The sequence below is a fragment of the Hyperoodon ampullatus genome (genome assembly GCF_949752795.1).
Source record: "Hyperoodon ampullatus genome assembly, chromosome: 4".
NCBI lineage: Eukaryota > Metazoa > Chordata > Mammalia > Artiodactyla > Ziphiidae > Hyperoodon > Hyperoodon ampullatus.
The window spans coordinates 115,111,224-115,134,282 of NC_136917.1; the positions used below are offsets into that span (position 1 = coordinate 115,111,224).

The following is a 23,059-nucleotide window of genomic DNA, read 5'->3' on the forward strand; positions in this document are numbered from 1 at the left end:
ACGAATGAACAGATGCAGGAGCATCATCTCTTTGGAAAGTTCCTTCACTTCCAATCTGCTCCCTACGTTTTCCAGCTCTATCTTTATATTTTGGATTCTTCAAAGCCTTTTCATCTTCGTAGTCTGTATTCTTCATAAACATGAAATATTCATTGAGGAAAACAAAACAGATAAATAAAAATATAATGTCTGTATATTTGCCTTGCTTAGCAAATATGGTTCAATGTGGTCTCCGTTAAATAAGCCATGATATAAATTATGATACAAATTAAGACAATTACATTATTGAATATTTCTATTCTATCCCCTTTAATATAGTGAAAATATAGTACATTTTGAATCAATGCTGTGTACTCATATCCTCATATGAACTACCAGTATTCAAAAAAATATGGAGACCCCCTGGGGCTGGGGAAAAAAATCTACTTCTCCTTTTCTCTAAGGAGCTGAAAGTTCCAAAGGACCTAAAATATTTTGATACTGTTCCTTAGAAGGGAAAAATGTAGAAAGTCTTTAAAAAATAGATAAAAGGAAAAAAATACTTTTACCCTGGCAATAATAATAGCTTTTTGCTTCAATACAGCTTCATTATATGATTAATCACTCACTCAACAAATCTTTTCTAAGTAAAGAGTAAGTTATGCCCTATGCTAGGTGACAGAATGCAAAGAAATTTATAATCCTGAAGTGCAGACACACACAGTCTTCAGCATGTTACAGTATGACTGGTTCAACAATTAAGGTATATACAAGATATGGCAGTGGCACAGAAGAGACAGGCAATTCAGCTTGGGGTTTCAAAGGCTCCTCTTCCCCTTTGTTACTATTTGCTAATCTTTACATAAGAAGTATAACATTCATCCAAAAAGATGCTATGGACTGCTAGAGCAACGCAAGGAAAGTACCACAGAAGTTTTTACTTAATTTTGCTTTCAAAACAGAAAAATACAAACCACCAACCCTAATAGGTATTCCCCCCAGAAAATGATGTAGAAATTAAGCTAAAATTTTTGAAAAAACATTTTATTCTCTCCTTATATATCCTCTATTTTCCTCCCAAATTAACCTTAACATTTTTTTCTAGTATGATTTCTCTCCCTTAGTACAATAGTAACAAAAAACACAATTCTGCATAAAAATGTTATTTTGGCAGCATCTTTTCTGACTTGTTCATAAAGTGTAAAAAACACTGGACAAATACACTTAAGACCTAGATCCTATATCTAGCTCTGTCATTTAGTAGGTAGGTGACCAGCTCTAGTTTCTCTAATGTAAAATGGCAATATTAATTAGTTTTCTGGTCTACTTATAGGATTAAATGGTAATTTTTTTAAACTGCCTTACTGAGGTATAATTAACATATAATAAATTACACATAAAGTGTACAGTTACTTTTGAGATTCGTATACACTTATGAAACCATCGCAACTAAGATAATAAACATATTCATCTCCCACAAAAGTATCCTCGTCCTTCTTTGTAATCTATCCCTCCAGCCCCTCTCCCTGTGCATCTTCTCCTGTAGCCAGGCAACCACTGATCTTTCTGCCATGATACATTAGGTTTGCTTTCCTAGAATTTTATAGAATCGAAGTATATAGTATGTCGAGTTGATCTTTGAACAACATGGGTTTGAACTTCGTGGATCCACTTATACATAGATTTTTTTTCAGTGGTGAATACTACAGTACTACACGATCTGCAATTGGTTCAATCTGTGGATGCAGAATCCCAGGTATACAGGAACTGTGGACATAGAGGGCTGAATACCAGCTATATGCAGATTTTTCAACCAAGGTGAGAGTCAGCACACTTAATCCCTAGGTTTTTCAACGGTCAACTGTACTCTTCGTCTGGCTCTTTCACTCAGCACAATCATTTTGAGATTCATCCATGCTGTAATCTGTATCAATAGCTTATGCTTTTTTATTGCTAGAGTGTTTGACCATATAGATTTAACATAGTTTGTTTATCCATTAATGATGGACAGATGAGTTTTTTCCAGTTTTTGGCTTTTAGAAAACAAAGCTGCTGTGACCATTTGCTCACTAGTTTTTGTACGAACATATGCTTTCATTTCTCTTGGATAGAAATGAAATACTTTGAAGTAGAATGGTGAATAATACAGTAGGTGTACATTTAACTTTTTGAAAAAGTACTAAACTCTTCTCCAAAGCAATCACACCATTTATATTTTCACCAGCAGTGTATGAGAGTTCCTGTTCCTCCACATGCCCACCAACACTTAGTATGGTCAGTCTTCTTAATTGGTTTTAAATTGTAATTCCCCAATGACTAATAATACTGAACATCTTTTCATGTGTGTATCTGCCACCTGCTTTGGTGAAGTGTCTATTCAAATCTTTTGCTTATTTTTAAATTAAGTTGTTTTCCCTTATTGAGTTTTCAGAGTTCTTTATATACTCTAGGTATAAGATACATGATTTTTATCAGATATATGATTTGCGAATATTTTTCCCAGTCTGTGGCTTATCTTTTCATTCTCTTAATCGTTTCTTTGGAAGAACAGAAGTTTTGGAGAAAGGACAATTTGTGCTTTTGTGGATAGTGCTTTTAGTGTTAGATACCTTAAAAAATCTTTGACTTTTTTTTTTAAGGTTTGCTTCTAGAAGTTTATTAATAGTTTTAAGTTTTAAATTTATATGTATAGTCCATTTTGAGTTCATTTTTATATGTTATGAGGTGGGGATCAAGGTGGTTGTTGTTGTATATGGCTATCTAATTGTTCCAGCACTGACTGCTGAAAAAAGACCATCTTCTTTCCACCACATTGCCTTCATGCCTTTGTTGAAAATCATACACACACACACACACACACACACACACACACACACACACACATTTATCTATGTATCTATCTATCTATATGGGTCTATTTCTGGACTCATTATTCTGTTCCATCAACATATTTATCTTTTTGCTAGTACTATACTGTCTTTATTGCTGTAGTTTATAATAAGTCTTGAAATCAGGCAGTATTAGTCCTCCAACTGTGTTTTTCAAGGGTATCATTTTAATGCAAGTTTTTTAAAAACCAGAAATGGCTATTCCAATATAGGGTATTATCATCACTTTCCTACTCCAACCTCAACAGTTGGTGAGGTAAACAGTAAACAACTAACAGGAATTACATAAATCTCAGAATCATTCTAAATAGCTCTCTTTTTATATATAAAAATGGACTATGCTTATCTATAGGCAGTTTTATACAAAACCAGATGCACAGTTTAACACATGTAACAATATTTAACTCCCTTACCTGCAAACCATATTTTACTCGTATTTTCTTTAATTCTTTTCTCCTTTCCAACTCTTTTTCCTCCTTACTTAGAGCTGGACCAACTAAAAGGAAAAATTGAGTTTGGTTTAAAAAAAAAACAACACTAAATCTGATATAATACTGTTTATTTAATAATGAAAAACTAATAGTACTAGTATCCCATCTGCAGATTAATAAAAAGTTCAAATAAATTAATATAAAAGTATCTTAGGTTGTGATGATGTCCTTTCAGCATTTTGGTAATTAAATCTACTTGGAAAGTAAACCAAAACTCAAAGACTACAGGAATGTTTTAGATACTGAAAGAAACACTGAACATCTTAGTTTTTCAATATGGTTACTGTAATAGAAATCCAAATGCAGAAATATTGTGAGTTTTCCAAAGGAACATAAGCTTGTGCAAAAGAAAAATAACAGAACCCAAGATTCACATTACTATGTAATGTGCCATACTCATTTTCATAATGTAGTATGAGAAAACAAAAAATACATAATGAACATGTATAGTTGGTATTTAAAGGAAACAAACGATGTGAAAAAAATTACTTCTTACTAGTTAAAAGTATCTTTCAATTTTTAAAGCCTTAGATGAGTGGGTTTTAAACAAGATAGCAACATTTTACAATATTATTTATTATAGAAAGTAATGGTATATACACAGATTAATATATCAAACAAACTGTAAGTAGGAAAGCAAATATATCAATCAATAAATCTTAATACCTTGGCCTATTATTTTCTATGTTACTATTTCACATCAGTTTAACTGTGGATGACTTTTTATATCAGTAAACAGATGTTAAAGGGAAACCAATCTCTATTTATGTCACAATTACTCCTTTGAAGTACATTTAGCTACCACTGCAGTGCTGCTTCAAAAGCCTATAGACTGGATTAGCAAAAACAGCTAATGATTATCATTCCTAGTCATAAAGTAACCTAATGTTGTAATAGTACAACTAAATTATTACACAGAAAAACCAACTACAATCATAATCTACTAGTCTAGGTCTCAAATTTCAAATACATGTCATTTCTTAGTCTCATTTGATAATATTCACTTAAATATAAATGTATCTCAATAGAGTATTGTATCAATTATATATGAAGCTGGTAACTAACTGATACTTTTTTAGAACACGCAGTGAATTAAAAAGCTACCATGCCCATAAACAGTATGTTTCACATACCAAAAGGTTCATCTTTCTTATCAAGACGAAGGTGAGCTCTAACCTGCCCTGGTTCACAGCCATCACAGGTATCACTGCCAGGGTGAATGTGAAAGGACAACACAGTCTCTCCAATTTTCACTTCATCTCCATGCTCAAGTACGTAAGGGTCACATTTAGTTTTGGGCTAAAGGAGAAAAAAATTACAAAACCAAACCCAAGAGAGTTACATGTGGTTACTTTATTTATTTTATGTCTACTGTAAGTAATGTCTGATTATAAAAAAAATTTTTGAGATTGTTCTCAATGAGATAGACGTATGCACACACATTTCCACAAAACTTAAAGGTGATGCATAATATTCTACTAGTCGAGAAGATGACAGCTGAACTGAGCAACTTCTAATTTTTTTTTAATATTTATTTTATTTATTATTATTTATTTTTGGCTGCATTGGGTCTTTGTTGCCAGGCGTGGGCTTTCTCTAGTTGCGGCGAGCAGGGGCTACTCTTTGTTGTGGTGCGCGGGCTTCTCATTGCAGTGGCTTCTCTTACTGCAGAGCACAGGCTCTAAGCATGTGAGCTTCACTAGTTGTGGCACATGGGCTCAGTAGTTGTGGCTCGCGGGTTCAGTTGCTCCGCAGCATGTGGGATCTTCCGGGACCAGGGCTCAAAGCCATGTGTCCTGCATTGGCAGGCAGATTCTTAACCACTGTGCCACCACGGAAGCCCTCTAATTTTTATATTATCAAAATCCACTGATCTCCCCATCTCCATGCCCAATCCTATCACAGAAATACCCAACTCAAACTTCAGCCTATTACCAAAATGAATAATCATCACAGTCAAAAAGATGAAGTGTTAAGGAGACAGGTGCATTGAATTTCCCTTCTTCCGTCCTCTCTTGATATCAGTTTTATCTCATTTTTGATTTTTTTTTTGGTGGTACACGGGCCTCTCACTGTTGTGGCCTCTCCCGTTGTGGAGCACAGGCTCTGGACACGCAGGCTCAGCGGCCATGGCTCACGGGCCCAGCCGCTCCGCGGCATGTGGGATCTTCCCAGACCGGGGCATGAACCCGTGTCCCCTGCATCGGCAGGCAGACTCTCAACCACTGCGCCACCAGGGAAGCCCCTCATTTTTGATTCTTATAGACTAAGACCTCCCTCCCTCCCTTCCATATATTACCTTATTATGTGCTAAAGCACTTTGTTACATGTTGGGATAGAAGAGTTAACTGAATAGACATAGCCCCTGCCTTCAAGGAGTTTACAGTTTAACAACATTTCCTTTAAAAGTTTAAACACACACACACACACACACACACACACACACACACAAAGAATGGCCCCTAAGGTTGCTATAAGAACATTTACTCTGAATAGCTTTAAAATGTATTTATTTCTAAAAATAAGGCACAGGTACATAATTAGAAGTCAAAACTCAACAGTTAAGTATCCACTTACTGTATACATTTTTTAGCCCTTTCTAAGAATTCCCTTCCATGTTAACACATTTGGGTGAATACCAATCTGAACTAAATGATATATATAATAACTATGGCCCTGAGGGATAAAAAGTTTCATTTCAGTTTTTTAAAATAATGTGCAACTATTTAATTAATAAGTATATACTCACTTGAAGAATCTGTTTTCCATTAACAATTGTACCATTTTGACTGCCTTGATCCACAAGGACATAACTTTGTAAGTCGTGATCAAAATAAATTTCTGCATGAAACTTAAAAAAAAGAAACCAGGTAATTATAAAGTATTATACCTTTTTTAAACCATAGATAATTTCTCTATGATAAGATGCAATGAACTTTAGTCTCTTAATAATTTAATTTTTATTATTTTTAATACATTTTTTTCAGAATACAAAAGTATAATAATGCTTCTAGTAGAAATGAGAAGGCTACAGGAGAAAAACTCACCTATAATTCCACCTATCATTACCATTAATAATTTAGTATGTGTCCTACCTTTTCTACTTTTATAATATAGTTGAGATTATATGTAATTTGAAATAATTTTTTCACCTAATATATTTGTTCATGTTATTAAAAATTCTTAATACGAAAGGTGATTTGAAACATTCAAGGTCGACTTCTCAGTTTTTTCCAAATTTTCAATACTAGGAACTAATCACTCCCTTCTGTTCCACAGCACTTTGTTTATATAACAATTAAATTATACAAAGTTTCCGTATATGTGAATGTCACTGTACTGCTTACAATTATCGCTTACATTTATTTTTATTTAATTAATTTATTTATTCATTTATTTGTTTATTTATTTGGCTGTGTCAGGTCTTAGCTGCAGCATGCAGGATCTTCCTTGAGGCACGTGGATCTTTCGTTGTGGCGTGTGGGCTTGGGCTTCTCTCTAGTTGTGGCGCGCGGGCTCCAGAGCACTGTGGGCTCCGCAGTTTGCAGCAAGTGGGCTCTCTCGTTGAGGTGCTCAGGCTTAGTTGCCCCGCAGCATGTGGGGTCTTAGTTCCCCGACCAGGGATCGAACCCACATCCCCAGCATTGGAAGGTGGATTCTCGACCACTGGACCGACCACCAGGAATGTCCCTATTGCTTACATTTAGTTTACAATTTTCTTACCAGTTAGTACATAATACAGTACCTCACATATACTGGGCATGTACTCAATACATGCCTATTTAACTGGATATAGAGCTGCAGAAATATTTAACTTTAAATTTCATAAACAATACATTGCTGGTGGGAATGTAAAATGGTGCAGCTGCTTTGTGGGGGGTCTGACAGTTCCTCAAAATGTTAAACAGAGAGTTACCATACGATTCAACAATTCTACTCTGAGGCAGGCATCAAGAGAAATGAAAACATACCTCCAAACAAGAACCTGTACATGAAATGTTCACAGCAGCATTATTCTTAATAACCAAAAAGTGGAAACAATTCAAATGTCCAACAGCTGATGAACAGATAAAAAACACTGTATCTGAACAATGGAATATTATTTGGCAATAAAAAGAAATGAAGTACTGATATATGCTACAACATGGAAGAATCTTGAAGACATGCTAAATAAGTAAAAAAGCTAGTTACAGGGGTGGAGTCAAGATAGCGTACTAGGAGGACAGGGAATTCACGTCTCCACACAACTAGGGCACCTAGCAGGCACCGGTGGGGGACAACTGACACCTAAGGGGACCGGAGGAACCCCCAGCAACTGGGTAGGATGTGGGGTGTGGGGGGAGTGAAGGGGGAGGAGAAGTGGAGGTGGGACGGGATTGGCGCCCCAAGGGGCGGCTGGGGGAGGGGAAGGGATCCCACGCCCAAAGGGGGAAATTGGAGAACCACTGGGAGAGCAGAGGATCAAAAGGGAGCGAGGCCAGGTTTCCCCTGCCCACTTGGGCCCCCAGGAACCTGTTCAGATCCCAGGCCTGATCCTCTGCCCACCGAGGCCCCCTCCAGCCACACAGGTCCTGAGGAAGTGGAAGAGAGGGAAGGGGGAGCAAAAGTAAAGGCCGGACCTAAGGGGCAGCACCCCTGAGGGGTGGCTAGGGAGGGGAGGAGTTCCTACACCCAGTGGGACCCACCCACGGTTAGGGGTCCAGTGGCGGGGGAGACCCTGGGGGAGACATTGGGGGAGGGGCCCAAAAGAATGGAAGGGAACGGGGCCAGTCCTTTCCCTGTCCACTTAGGCACCGGGGAGCCTGTTGGGCTGCCAGGCCTAATCCTCTGCCCTCAGAGCCTCCCTCCTGCCTTGCAGAACCCAAGCCCCGTCCCCACCCCCCCACCCAGGGCCCCAGCTCTGCACTCAGAGACACCCTCCAACACTTGGCCTAAACCCCACCCACACACTCTCACTCAGGGCCCTACCTCCAAACTCCAAAACTCCACACTCCAGAGGCCCTTCCTTCGACATACTGCCTCTCCCCTTCCATGCAGGTCCTAAGCAGAGGCCTCGCCCAATGCCTGAACATGGCCACCAAGGCCCCGCCCCATGCTCAAATGTCACCCCCCACCTGCCTAGGTCTCGCCCCACCCTAAATCCCGCCCCTAGCTGTTGCACCCCAGCCTAAACTCTGTCCCCATCGCCAAGGTGCATTTTTTTCTTTTTTCCCCTTTTAGACTGGGGTTCTGTTTTACCTTGTTGATTCATTGTTGTTCTTTTATATTTTTATTTTTTCTGATAAACATTTTATTTTTCTAATTTTATTCTATTCTTTATACTTTGTTATTGTTCTCTCCTTTTGGCTTGTTCCCTGCCCTCCCCCCTTTTTTTTCTTTTTTCTGTTGTGGTGTTATTTTACCTTGTTGTAGTTATTTCAATTATAGTTTTATTTTTCCTAATATAATTTTTATCTTTCTAATTCAATTTTGTTTTTTATTCTTTGATACTGTACTGCTCCTTTTCTTCTTTCTTTCTTTTTTTTAACATGCCACAAAGCTTGCAGGATCTTGGTTCCCAGGCTGGAGATCAGGTCCGAGCTCCTGTGGTGGGAGCTCCGAGTCCAAACCGCTGGACTAACAAAGAACCTCAGACCCCAGGGAATATCAATCGGAGTGAGGCCTCCCAGAGGTCCTCATCTCAGCACCAAGACCCAGCTTTATCCAACTGCCTACAAACTCCATTGTTGGACATCTCAGGCCAAACAACCAGTAAGACAGGAATACAGCACCACCCATCAAAAAAAAAAAAAAAAAAGAAAGAAAGAAAGAAACGACAAAAAAATATGTTACAGATGAAGAAGCAGGTAAAAACCTACAAGACCAAATAAATGAAGATGAAGTAGGCAACCTACCTGAAAAAGAATTCAGAGTAATGACAGTAAAGATGATCCAAAATCTCGAAAACAGAATGGAGAAAATACAAGAAACATTTAACACAGATCTATAAAAACTAAAGAGCAAACAAACAATGATGAACAACACAATTACTGAAATTAAAAATACTCTAGAAGGAATCAATAACAAAATAACAGATAAGTGAGCTGGAAGATACAATGGTGGAAAAAACTACCAGGGAGCAGAAAAAAGAAAAAAGAATGAAAAGAATTGAGGACAGTCTCAGAGACATCTGGGACAACATTAAACGCACCAACATCCAAATTACAGGGGTCTCAGAAGAAGAAGAGAAAAAGAAAGGGTCTGAGAAAATACTGGAAGAGATTATAGTTAAAAACTTCCCTAACATGGGAAAGGAAATAGTCAATCAAGTCCAGAAAGCACAGAGAGTACCATACAGGATAAACCCAAAGAGAAACACATAGAGACACATATTAATCAAACTATCAAAAAATAAATACAAAGAAAAAATATTAAAAGCAGCAAGGGAAGAGCAACAAATAACATACAAGAGAATCACCATAAGGTTAACAGGTGATCTTTCAGCAGAAACTCTACAAGCCAGAAGGGAGTGGCAGGACATATTTAAAGTGCTGAAAAGTTAAAATCTACAAACAAGATTACTCTACACAGCAAGGACCTCATTCAGATTTGATGGACACATTAAAATGTTTACAGACAAGCAAAGTTAACAGCATTCAGCCCCACCAAACCAGCTTTACAACAAATGCTAAGGGAACTTCTCTAGGAAGGAAACACAAGAGAAGGAAAAGACCTATGAAAACAAACTCAAAACAATTAAGAAAATGGTAATAGGAACATACATATCGATAATTACCTTAAATGTAAATGGATTAAATGCTCCAACCAAAAGACACAGACTGGCTGAATGGATACAAAAACAAGACCCGTACATATGCAGTCTACAAGAGACCGACTTCAGACCTAGGGACACATACAGACTGAAAGCGATGGGATGGAAGAAGATATTCCATGCAAATGGAAATCAAAAGAAAGGTGGAGCAGCAATTCTCATATCAGACAAAACAGACTCTAAAATAAAGACTATTACAAGAGAAAAAGAAGGACACTACATAATGATCAAAATATCAATCCAAGAAGAAGATATAACAACTGTAAATATTTATGCCCCAACACAGGAGCACCTCAATACATAAAGCAAATGCTAACAGCCGTAAAAGGGGAAATCGAGAGTAACACAAAAATAGGGGATTTTAACACCCCACCTTCACCAATGGACAGATCATCCAAAATGAAAATAAATAAGGAAACACAAGCTTTGAATGACACATTAGACAAGATGGGTTTAATTGATATTTATTGGACATTCCATCCAAAAACAACAGAATACACTTTCTTCTCAAGGGCTCATGAAACAGTCTCCAGGATAGACCATATCTTGGGTCACAAATGAAGCCTTGGTAAATTTAAGAAAATTGAAATCGTATCAAGTATCTGTTCTGACCACAACACTATGAGACTAGATATCAATAACAGGAAAAATACTATAAAAAATACAAATATATGGAGGCTAAACAATACGCTACTAAATAACCAAGAGATCACTGAAGAGATCAAAGAGGAAATAGAAAATACCTAGGAACAAATGACAATGAAAACATGACAACCCAAAACCTATGGGATGCAGCAAAAGCAGTTCTAAGAGGGAAGTTTATAGCAATACAATCTTACCTCAAGAAACAAGAAACATCTCAAATAAACAACCTAACCTTACACCTAAAGCAATTAGAGAAAGAAGAACAAAATAACCCCAAAGTTAGCAGAAGGAAAGAAATCATAAAGATCAGATCAGAAATAAATGAAAAAGAAATGAAGGAAATGATAGCGGAGATCAATAAAACTAAAAGTTGGTTCTTTGAGAAGATAAGCAAAATTGATAAGCCATTAGCCACACTCATCAAGAAAAAAAGGAAGACTCAAATCAATAGAATTAGAAATGAAAAAGAGAAGTAACAACTGACACTGCAGAAATACAAAGGATCATGAGAGATTACTACAAACAACTATATGCCAATAAAATGGACAACCTGGAAGAAATGGACAAATTCTTAGAAAAGCACAACCTTCCGAGACTGAACCAGGAAGAAATAGAAAATATAAACAGACCAATTACAAGCACTGATATTGAAACTGTGATTAACAAACAAAAGTCCAGGACTACATGGCTTCTCAGGCGAATTCTATCAAACATTTAGAGAAGAGCTAACACCTATCCTTCTCAAACTCTTCCAAAATATAGCAGAGGGAGGGACACTCCCAAACTCATTCGACAAGGCCACCATCACCCTGATACCAAAACCAAACAAAGATGTCACAAAAAAAGAAAACTACAGGCCAATATCACTGATGAACATAGGTGCAAAAATTCCTCAACAAAATACTAGCAAACAGAATCCAACAGCACATTAAAAGGATCATACACCATGATCAAGTGGGGTTTATTCCAGGAATGCAAGGATTCTTCAGTATACGCAAATCAATCAGTGTGATACACCGTATTAACAAACGGAATGATAAAAACCATATGATAATCTCAACAGATGAAGAAAAAGCTTTCAACAAAATTCAACGCCCATTTATGATATGCCAGAAAGTAGGCATAGAGGGAACCTATGTCAACATAATAAAGGCCATATATGACAAACCCACAGCCAACATCGTTCTCAATGGTGAAAAACTGAAACCATTTCCACTAAGATCAGGAATATGACAAAGAAATAAAAGGAATCCAAATCAAAGAAGAAGTAATAAAACTGTCACTGTTTGCAGATGACATGATACTATACATAGAGAATCCAAAGATGCAACCAGAAAACTACTAGAGCTAATCAATGAACTTGGTAAAGTAGCAGGGTACAAAATTAATGCACAGGAATCTCTTGCATTCTTATACACTAATGATGAAAAACCTGAAAGAGAAAATAAGGAAACACTCCCATTTACCTCTGCAACAAAAAGAATAAAATACCTAGGAATAAACCTACCTAAGGAGACAAAAGACCTGTATGCAAAAAACTATAAGACACTGATGAAAGAAACTGAAGAAGATACAACCAGATGGAGAGATATACCATGTTCTTGGATTGGAGAATCAACACTATACTACCCAAAGCAATCTACAGATTCAATGCAATCCCTATCAAACTACCAATGGCATTTTTTACAGAACTAGAACAAAAAATTGCACAATTTGTATGGAAACACAAAAGACTCTGAAAAGACAAAGCAATTGTGAGAAAGAAAAACGGAGCTGGAGGAATCAGGCTCCCTGACTTCAGACTATAGCACAAAGCTACAGTAATCAAGACAGTATGGTACTGGCACAAAAACAGAAATATAGATCAATGGAACAGGATAGAAAGCCCAGAGATAAACCCATGCACATATGGTCACCTTATCTTTGATAAAGGAGGCAAGAATATACAATAGAGAAAAGACAGCCTCTTTAATAAGTGGTGCTGGGAAAACTGGACAGCTACATGTAAAAGTATGAAATTAAAACACTTCCTAACACCATACACAAAAATAAACTCAAAATGGATTAATGACCTAAATGTAAGGCCAGGCACTATAAAACTCTTAGAAGAAAACAAGAGCAGGACACTCTATGACATAAATCACAGCAACATCCTTTTTGAACCACCTCCTAGAGAAATGGAAATAAAAACAAAAATAAACAAAGGGGACCTAAAGAAACTTAAAAGCTTTTGCACAGCAATGGAAACCATAAACAAGACCAAAAGACAATCCTCAGAATGGGAGAAAATATTTGCAAATGAAGCAGCTGACAAAGGATTAATCTCCAAAATTTACAAGCAGCTCATGCAGCTCAATATAAAAAAAAACAAACAACCCAATCCTAAAGACCAGAAGACCTAAATAGACATTTCTCCAAAGAAGATATACAGATTGCCAACAAACACATGAAAGGATGCTCAACATCGCTAATCATTAGAGAAATGCAAATCAAAACTGCAATGAGGTATCACCTCACACCGGTCAGAATGGCCATCATCAAAAATCTACAAACAGGGCCTCCCTGGTGGCGCAGTGGTTGAGAGTCCGCCTGCCGATGCAGGGGATACGGGTTTGTGCCCCGGTCTGGGAGGATCCCATATGCCGCGGAGCGGCTGGGCCCGTGAGCCATGGCTGCTGAGCCTGCGCATCCGGAGCCTGTGCTCCGCAACGGGAGAGGCCACAACAGTGAGAGGCCCGCGTACCACAAAAAAAAAAAAAAAAAAAAAAAAAAAAAATCTACAAACATTAAATGCTGGAAAGGGTGTGGAGAAAAGGGAACCATCTTACACTGTTGGGGGCAATGTAAACTGATACAGCCACTATGGAGAACAGTATGGAGGTTCCTTAAAAAACTAAAAACAGAACTATCATATGACCCAGTAATCCCAATACTGGGCATATACCCTGAGAAAACCATAATTCAAAAAGAGTCATGTACCACAATGTTCACTGCAGCACTATTTACAATAGCCAGGAAATGCAAGCAACCTAAGTGTCCATCAACAGATGAATGCATAAAGAAGACGTGGCATATATATATATATATATATATATACAATGGAATATTAGCCATAAAAAGAAAAGAAATTGAGTTATCTGTAGTGAGGTGGATGGGCCTAGAGTCTGTCATACAGAGTGAAGTAAGTCAGAAAGAGAAAAACAAATACCGTATGCTAACACATATACATGGAATCTAAAAAAAAAAAAAAAAAGAAAGACCTGAACCTAAGGTCAGGATAGGAATAAAGACACAGACGTAGAGAATGGCGTTGAGGACACGGGGAAAGGTAAGCTGGGAAGAAGTGAGAGAGTAGCATTGATATATATACGCTAGCAAATGTAAAATTGATAGCTAGTGGGAAGCAGCTGCATAGCACAGGGAGATCAGCTCGGTGCTTTGTCACCACCTAGAGGGGTGGGATAGGGAGGATGGGAGAGAGGCGCAAGAGGGAGGGGATATGGGGATATACGTATGCATATAGCTGATTCACTCTGTTATACAGCAGAAACTAACACAACACTGCAAAGCAGCTATACTCCAATACAGATGTTAAAAAAAAAGTTACAAAAGACTACATATTATATGATTCCATTTATATGAAATGTGCAGAACAGGCAAATCCACAGAGACAGAAAGTAGACTGGTGGTTGCCTAGGGGTGTGGAGGTCAGGTGGAAATGGGGAGTGATCACTATTGAGTATGATGTTTCTGTTCATGGTGATAAAAATGTTCTAAAATTGACTGTGGTGATGGTTACACAACTGTGAATACACTAAAATCCTCTGAATTACACACTTTCAATGGGTAAATAGTATACAGTATGTAGACTATATCTCAATAAAGTTCTTAAAAATTTTCATAAGTATAAACATTATAAAATGGTTCAAACATACAAAAGAATATATTGAAAAATGTCTACCCATAATCCAGCTTTAATAAATTTTGCTATATTTGCCTCAGATACTTAAAAGAAAATAAATTATTATCCATCAATGTGTACTTCACTCTATCCGCCACCCTTCTTTCAGAGGTTTGATGTTTATTTAATCATGATGTATCTCTTTATACTTTTACCATATATGTATATATCCATAAAAATTATGTTTATTTTGTCTTGTTTGGAACTTGATATAAAAAGGAATCACACTATGAATTTTTTATTGAGACAGTTTACAGACCGGAAATTCATAGTTCTTAAATGTACAGTTTGATGAGTTCTGACAAATTTATGCTAAGAGTATATATTTCTTTTATCTTGCTTCTTTGGCTTAATATTATGTTGTGAAGTATATCTAGCTGTTGTGCATAGTTGTGCTACTTTGCTGAATGGTAATCCACTGTATGGCTGTACCACTACGTGTTCTACATATTTCTACACATTCTTCTGATGCCGACATCCAGGTTTTTTCCAAGGTTTTACTGTTTTTCAAAATGCTTCTATGAACATTCTTGTACATGCACCCTTCTTGTGGACAATACAAGGGTTTCTCTGGGGTATACACTTAGGAATGAAACTGCTAAGCCACAGTATATGCAAACCTTAAACTTTGATACTGCCATTATCACTTTCCAAAGTGGTTGGACCAATTTATATTCCACACCAATCTATAAGAATTCTTGTTGCTCCATGTACTCTTAAACAACACTTTGTATTGCCAGAATTTTTAGCTTTTGCAAGCATAACAGGTATAAAATTAATCTCATCACTGTGATTTTAATTTGCACTTTCCTTATTACTGCTGAGACTGAAACCTTTTCTTATATTTATTAGCCATTTGGGTTTCCTCTTCTGTAAATTTTCTCTTCATGTCCTTCGTAAATTTCTTTCAATTGGGTTGTTTAGAATCATAATAACTATATCGAAGAGTTTAAATAGTTTCAAGTCTTTTGACCTGAAACCTTATTCCAAAGAGCTTTCTAAATTATGCTCTCAACAGGAATGATATTTAATAAATAGGATGAATGAAAACTGACATCTTGGTCTCATTTGTATTTCTTAAATTACTACAAATATTGAATGGTTTTCATATATTAACCATATTTCCTCTACTGTGAATTACTTATTTATGTCCTTCTCTCATTTACCCACAGCGGGGTTTGAAAAAATGAATTTGTATGAGCTTTTAAAATATAAAGGATATATATTTTATCAGATCTGATTGTCCTAGTCTGCCTTTTAAATTTATTTAACAAATAAAGAACTTCAAACTTAAATTATTCAGTATTACCTTGTCCTCTGTGATTTTTTTCCTTTTTTAAATTTTTTATTTATTTATTTTTTATTTTTTTATTTTTTGCGGTACGCAGGCCTCTCACTGTTGTGGCCTCTCCCGTTGCAGAACACAGGCTCCGGACGCACAGGCTCAGCGGCCATGGCTCACGGGCCCAGCCGCTCCACGGCATGTGGGATCTTCCCAGACAGGGGCACGAACCCGTGTCCCCTGCATCGGCAGGCAGACTCAACCACTGTGCCACCAGGGAAGCCATTTTCCTTTTTTTTTTTTTTTTTTAAACTTAGAAGGTCCTTTCCTATCCATTCGTTAAATATTCATTTCTGTTTTCCCCCTAATATTAATATGAAGTATGTGGGGTATTTTTAATTTAATTTTTTCATATACCTGGATATGTGTGATATATATTGTCAAACTGATTTCACACAGCTAACAAATTATCTATCCCACCAGTGGACATGTTTAAAAGAAAAAAAAAGCAGAAATGCCACCAGAGAACTACCTACATTTTAGACTGAAGTGGGAGAAGGACGTCTTTGCTATTTAAGTTACAGATTGGGTTTTCTTTGAAGGCAGAAGAATCAAAGGTCATAAGAAGGTGAAAAAGAAAGATAACTTGGTCAGAGTTAGGATTACAAGATTTCCTTCCCTCTGAATGAGTACAAAGTAAAAATAACTAGACTTTCAAACTAATAATGGGAAAACAAATTTCATTCCAAAAAGACAAAAATCACAAAAAATACATTTTAGAGTTATATTATAGTCCATTAAATAGAAACAAAATGGGGATGATGAAAGGCCAAAAAAAAGAAGAAAAAAGGTAACAGTCAGAAAAGAGAGGGGGAAAAGTACAGAAAATATAGTAAAGAAAAAAGATAAATGAGAGTTTTGGTAGCTAAACCTTTTAACTTAAGCTGCAACTGTTCTTATTGTTTGTTTTGAAAAACCCAACTGCTCTTTTTCCTGAAACCATTAGAGACTCAACTAGGAAAAGATATAAATGGAAAGCCTTGGATGGTAGAGGATAGATTGTTCTTGAGTTGGAAAATACCCTGGACTCAAAGTAACCATGCACTAAAGTAGCCTGAATCCAGGTCTGATTTTTTTTTTGTTTTTTTCCAGTACGCGGGCCTCTCACTGTTGTGGCCTCTCCCGTTGCGGAGCACAAGCTCCAGACGCACAGGCTCAGCGGCCATGGCTCACAGGCCCAGCCGCTCCGCGGCACGTGGGATCTTCCCGGTCCAGGGCACAAACCCGCATCCCCTGCATCGGCAGGCGGACTCTCAACTACTGCGCCACCAGGGAAGCCCCTGGTTTATTTTTGAACTGCTATAATATCTAGCATATTTATTTCACTCAATAAATATTTGTTAAATGGGTATTACTTTAATACTTAAATTAATCCACATTTTCTACTGCACCAGACTGTTAAAAATTAAACATAATTTTAGCTCATCCAAATTGTGAAAGAGAATTTTTATTTTCTCAAGCAGTGGAATAAACAAATCTACACTGCTTTCATTACCATTACTATATTGACTATTAACCTTTCTTTTTAATGGGAAAAATCCTAAGCTTTCTGCCATAATGATGATTTACAAAATCACATCTAGGGGGCTGTAACTGAAAAATCAAAGAGCTTACCTTACTGACACCAACTTCAGGGATTCGAAGAGTATGCTCCATATCTTTTTCTCTGCAGAGTTAAGTAAAATGCCTTTAATTATTTTTCAAGCATACATAAATGTAGCACTTAAAGAATTTTTTTAAAGATAAGTTTTTTTGTTTTAAAAGATAATGTTAAAATGCAAGTCTCTCTATCACACTAAATCTGGTTTCCACAATGCTACTCTAATTTCCTTTTTGAAAGAAGGTTCCAGAATTACTTTTACTCTTTGGTACATCTGTCACAGGCTAGTAAACATCCAGTGAGACAAAATATCCTTTGTACTAATGTCAATCACTTTTTCCAGACCTGTTGACTGTTTCTACTTCTATTACTACATGTAAAAAAAGTATACAATTTCTAAGAATTTAAAATTAAGATATCGTATGGAACCTGAATTAAAGATACATTACCTTTCCAGTTGGGAAGAAAGGAAATTATCCTACTCATGATTAAAACCTACCTCTCTACCAAGCTGGCTGAATTACAAAGGGGTAAAGGAAAAGAATCAGAGGAGGTCAATAGTGGGTTTAACTAATTTAAACCTAAAAAAACCAATACAAAAGGTAAGAAAATGACAAAACCTCTGTGGAAGGTATCATATCACCAAGATTTTATCTCTTTACATAGGCAGTCCCCTTTAGGGATAATGAGGTTATATCTCCAATTGTCTTCCAAAAGCAGGTGACAAAAGGTAGGTGTCAGAATATTTTTTGAGTGGAAAAGGGAGGGACATGGATGTCACTTTTTGCCTATTCAACAAGTACCATGCATATTTAATGATTAACTGCTCAGGAAAAGTACAGTCCACTGGAATAAGACAAATACACAAATATAATAACATTAAACATGTTTACCTTCCAATTGTAGCAGGATTTACAGCTGTAATGATAAAAAGTGATCCTGTCTGCAACACAGGTGATCTAATTACAATTACTCTAATACATGGGGGCCAAATTTTTTCTTCATCTGCCAAAGAAAGAAATGTGTAAATATTAATTCAAATGCTATGGGAAAAAATTAGAAATGTATAGGCATGAGTAGGAGGCATACATAAAGTAAAAATATATTGATAAAAATACAACATTCTTAAATTCTGCTGTATCACATACACAGTAAGTAAGGTTTAACAATGTTACTAATTTAAAATGATCAACCTATGGGACTTCCCTGGCGGTCCAGTGGTTAAGACTCCACACTTCCACTGCAGGGGGCACAGGCTTGATCCTCAGTCAGGGAACTAAGATCCCACATGCCGTGCAATGCAGCCAAAAATAAATAAATTTATAAAAAGATCAACCTAAAGATATTCAGCACCTACCACAATTATAAAATAATCAACTCTCTCTTTTTTAAGGTCTTGGAATTTGAAAGTATCCCAAAAAAGCATTTTTACATTAAGTTAGAAAAACTGAGTCTGCCCTTTTTAAGAAAAAATGAGAGGAAATTCCATTAAGAACAAAATAAGCTCACATACACCAATATGAAATCCTGAGCTTTAAAAGTATATCTTTATATCCTCAAGTAAAATAAATATTAGATTTACCATAATACCTATGTAAGCTGAATTCATGGACTACTCTTTTTAAAGGGAACTGCTTTCCCTCCCTCAATTACAAAAGTGGACAACTATCTAATCCACTAAAATAGACTTTGTACCTACTTTAGGATTAGAAAGTAGGTAACTTGGTTTTGTGTTCTACTAAGCCATTCAATGCAATGAAACTTCAGGATCCAAGTACTAGTAGTCATTTATTCACATACTACTGTTGAAAAATAACCAAGCAGTTATAATTTTTAATAATGTCATTAATCTCTTTAAAACAATCAGCTCACTTTTTGGCAGATATATTATATGGGTTAATAACACTTTTAACTGTTTTGCACTTTTACAATGACCATATTTGGTTATTTATGTAAAATTAAATAATGGCCATTTACTCACCTTCATCTTCAGAATCTTCTGCAGTTACATTGTCTTCACTGGTAATGTCTTCATCATAACTGTCCTCAGTCTGAGAGTCTGTAATTTCACCTTCTTCAGGCTCACTATCAGTCTCTATGATTTTCTCATCTTTAAATGAAGCCGAATTATAAATGTTTTCATTAAGAGGAGATTCTACAGTCTTTGCGCTAACTGGAACAGTATATTTGGGGGGACTCTTTTTGTAATGAACGTCTACTTTGGCCTTCTTTTTCACACTTGCAAAATCTTCTCCCTCACTGCAGCTTATATGTTCAATACTTGATGTTTTTTGATCTTCTGAATTCAAATTCTGGAAAGAGGTGGGTACAGGAGAGAAGACTCTTAAACATGACCATCTTATATTTAATGCTAAATGTTTCAATGAATTAGTGAAGATATATGTACAGCGAAATAGCTATTATCTCTACTGCCTCTTCCTCTCATGTTCCCTTTCTTGGTTAATGATATTACCATCCACTTATCCAAATCATAAGTCTTTGACATCTCCTTAACCACCACTTGAAATCAATTACCAAGTGCTATAGACTGTTTGAAATTTATCCCAATTTTCTCTCCTTATCTATTTTCAGTGTCTTAACTGTCCCAGTCCAGGCCCTCATCACATGTTGCTTGGACATGTGACAGCCTAGAACAATGCTGTCAAAAATAAAATGCAAGTTATATTTATACTTTAAAATTATCTAATAGGGCCATTAAAAATGTAAAAAGAAACCAGTGAAATTCATTTTATCTAACCCAGTACTTTCAAAATATTATTAATTATATATAAAATTAACACTTAATCAATATAAAAATTACCAAAATATTTTACATGGATTTTCTGTACTAAATCTTCAAAATTGAGTGTAGTTTACACTTAGAAAGCATCTTAATTAGGATTAGCTACATTTCAAGTATTCAATAGCCAGACGGAGCTGGCTGAACAGTGCAGGCCTAGAGAATACAACTAAACCTGAATTTTCTTTCTGAACGTTGAGCCAATTATCAAGTCAACATACATAAAGAATTAGCTTTAATTACAGCAGGGATTTAAAGGTCCAAATGTACCTAATGTAGCAGAACCGAAGTTTTGCTAAAATTTAATATATTAGAGAGTTGGTTTGATAATACAAAAAAAGTACAGATGAATCAGTTACGTCTCTTTTGTTCCAAAATTCCAACTTACCTGGCATAAGCTTTTTATTATTTATTATACATGCATACTGGGCATACCCTAGGACAAATGAACAAATCTATTATTTTAACTTTAGAAGAAACAGAGAGTTATTTTCCTTTGGTTTGTAACACAGTCTGAATTTTCTTTCTATCTTAGAGCAACATGATGAAGTGAATTCATATGTTCCGCTGTTACTTTATAAAATATGAGAGCGTCTTAAACACACTTTTGTTTGTTTGTTTTTTAAATTAATTGATTTATTCATTTTTGGCTGCGTTGGTCTTTGCTGCTGCACGCAGGCTTTCTCTAGTTGCAGTGGGTGGGGGCTACGCTTCGTTGTGGTGCGTGGGCTTCTCATTGCAGTGGCTTCTCTTGTTGTGGAGCATGGGCTCTAGGCGCACGGGCTTCAGTAGCTGTGGCACGTGGGCTCAGTATTTGTGGCTCACGGGCTCTAGATCCCAGGCTCAGTAGTTGTCATGCACAGGCTTAGTTGCTGCGTCGCATTTGGGATCTTCCCGGACCAGGGATCGAATCTGTGTCCCCTGCATTGGCAGGCAGATTCTTAACCACTGCGCCACCAGGGAAGTCCCTAAACACTCATTTTTAATAGCAGCATAAATTCAGTTTGAAGACTGGCTAAACACTCACAGTGTGATAGATAAACTATACATATTTCCAGCAACATAAACTCACCAAGAACAAGAACAAGGGCAAAGAGCTGAAAAACTATGAGGAACTTTAAAGGCCACTGTGAATTATGGCCAAAAAATTTCCCTATCTATATATGCTTTAAAAAAAAAAAAAAAGTTTCCAATCTTACATATTTTATTATTACTACTGCTTATAGGACAATACATGCAGAGGGAAAATGAGTGAAATTGCAAGAGGTACTGCTTTTTAAAAACTATTTGTCAGTCTAGAATGTTAGATAAATATTCATTAAGATATAAGAAAGGCCCGGGGCCTACATGTGGGCATTAAGCATATATGCATATTTCAAGTTATTACTCCAATCTCTTAACCCTACTTCCTTCCTTCTGTATACTCTACACTTCCAAAAAGTGAGGCTCAAGAACATCTTAAAACTCAAGAAAAAGATGAGAATGTCTTAACTGCTTTCCTCCCATGCTTCACAATTACCTTTTAGAATCCTTGGGGAATTCTCAGAATTTCATCAGGATTTTTCTTAAGTCACTGTCCTGAAGTTAACATATTTTTGAAGGCTGGTAAAGATGAACAGTTATGGGAGCTAAGCTGGACCAAAATCTCACAGAATGCTCTCAAATTTCATTCTCTAGTTTGTCAGGAAAGGTCATTTGAGAACCCCTACATGTTCTTTGCTTTGCTAGGGAGAAGTAGTTTCATAATGCATCCTTTCAAACAGTTCAACCACTGGTAATAGGTAGACATCATTAAAAAAGAGATCTTAAAAAAAAAAGAAAAATCATTTTTGGTATTTTAGTTACATAATCTTCAATTCCTAGGTATTGCCAGTGAAAATAAAAGAGAAATAAAGACAAATCAAATAGAGAATTGAGATAAAATTTCAAGAGTAGGGGAGGTGGCCAAGGTGGTGAAGTAGGAAGACACTGAACTCACCTCCTCCCATAGACACACCAAAATTACAACTAGTTACAGAGCAACTATCTATGAGAATAACCTGACCACTAGCAGAAAAGATTTTCCACAACTAAAGACATAAAGAAGTAAGCACACGATACATATATACAATGGAATATTACTCAGCCATAAAAAGGGAGAAAATTGGGTCATTTGTAGAGACGTGGATGGCCCTAGAGACTGTCATACAGAGTGAAGTAAGTCTGAAAGAGAAAAACAAGTATCGTTTATTATCGCATATATGTGGAATCTGAAAAAACTGGTATAGGCGATCTTTATTTACAAGCAGAAATAGAGACACAGAAGGAGAAAACAAACGTATGGATACCAAGGCAGAAAGCGGGGGGGCGTGGGATGAATTGGGAGATTGGGATTGACATACATACACTACTAAAACTATGTATAAAATAGATAACTAATGAGAACCTATTGTATAGCACGGGGAACTCTACTCAATGCTCTGTGGTGACCTAAATGGGAAGAAAATCCAAAAAAGAGGGGATATATGTATACGTACTGCTGATTCACTTCGCTGTACAGTGG

At 36.5% G+C, this 23,059-nt stretch overlaps 1 protein-coding gene across 1 annotated transcript in view; it reads right to left on the reverse strand.

Annotated features, from left to right (window-relative positions):
* AGGF1 (angiogenic factor with G-patch and FHA domains 1) overlaps positions 1-23,059 on the reverse strand; it is a gene marked incomplete at both ends in the record, with an annotated part of 52,679 nt that overhangs the window by 3,961 nt on the left and 25,659 nt on the right. Inside the window, 7 exons of the mRNA XM_079702705.1 lie at positions 3-130; positions 3,281-3,363; positions 4,492-4,657; positions 6,108-6,209; positions 17,732-17,783; positions 18,611-18,722; positions 19,699-20,029. Of these exons, the coding sequence (XP_079558831.1) occupies positions 3-130; positions 3,281-3,363; positions 4,492-4,657; positions 6,108-6,209; positions 17,732-17,783; positions 18,611-18,722; positions 19,699-20,029 (974 nt within the window). The remainder of the gene's footprint in view (positions 1-2; positions 131-3,280; positions 3,364-4,491; positions 4,658-6,107; positions 6,210-17,731; positions 17,784-18,610; positions 18,723-19,698; positions 20,030-23,059) is intronic.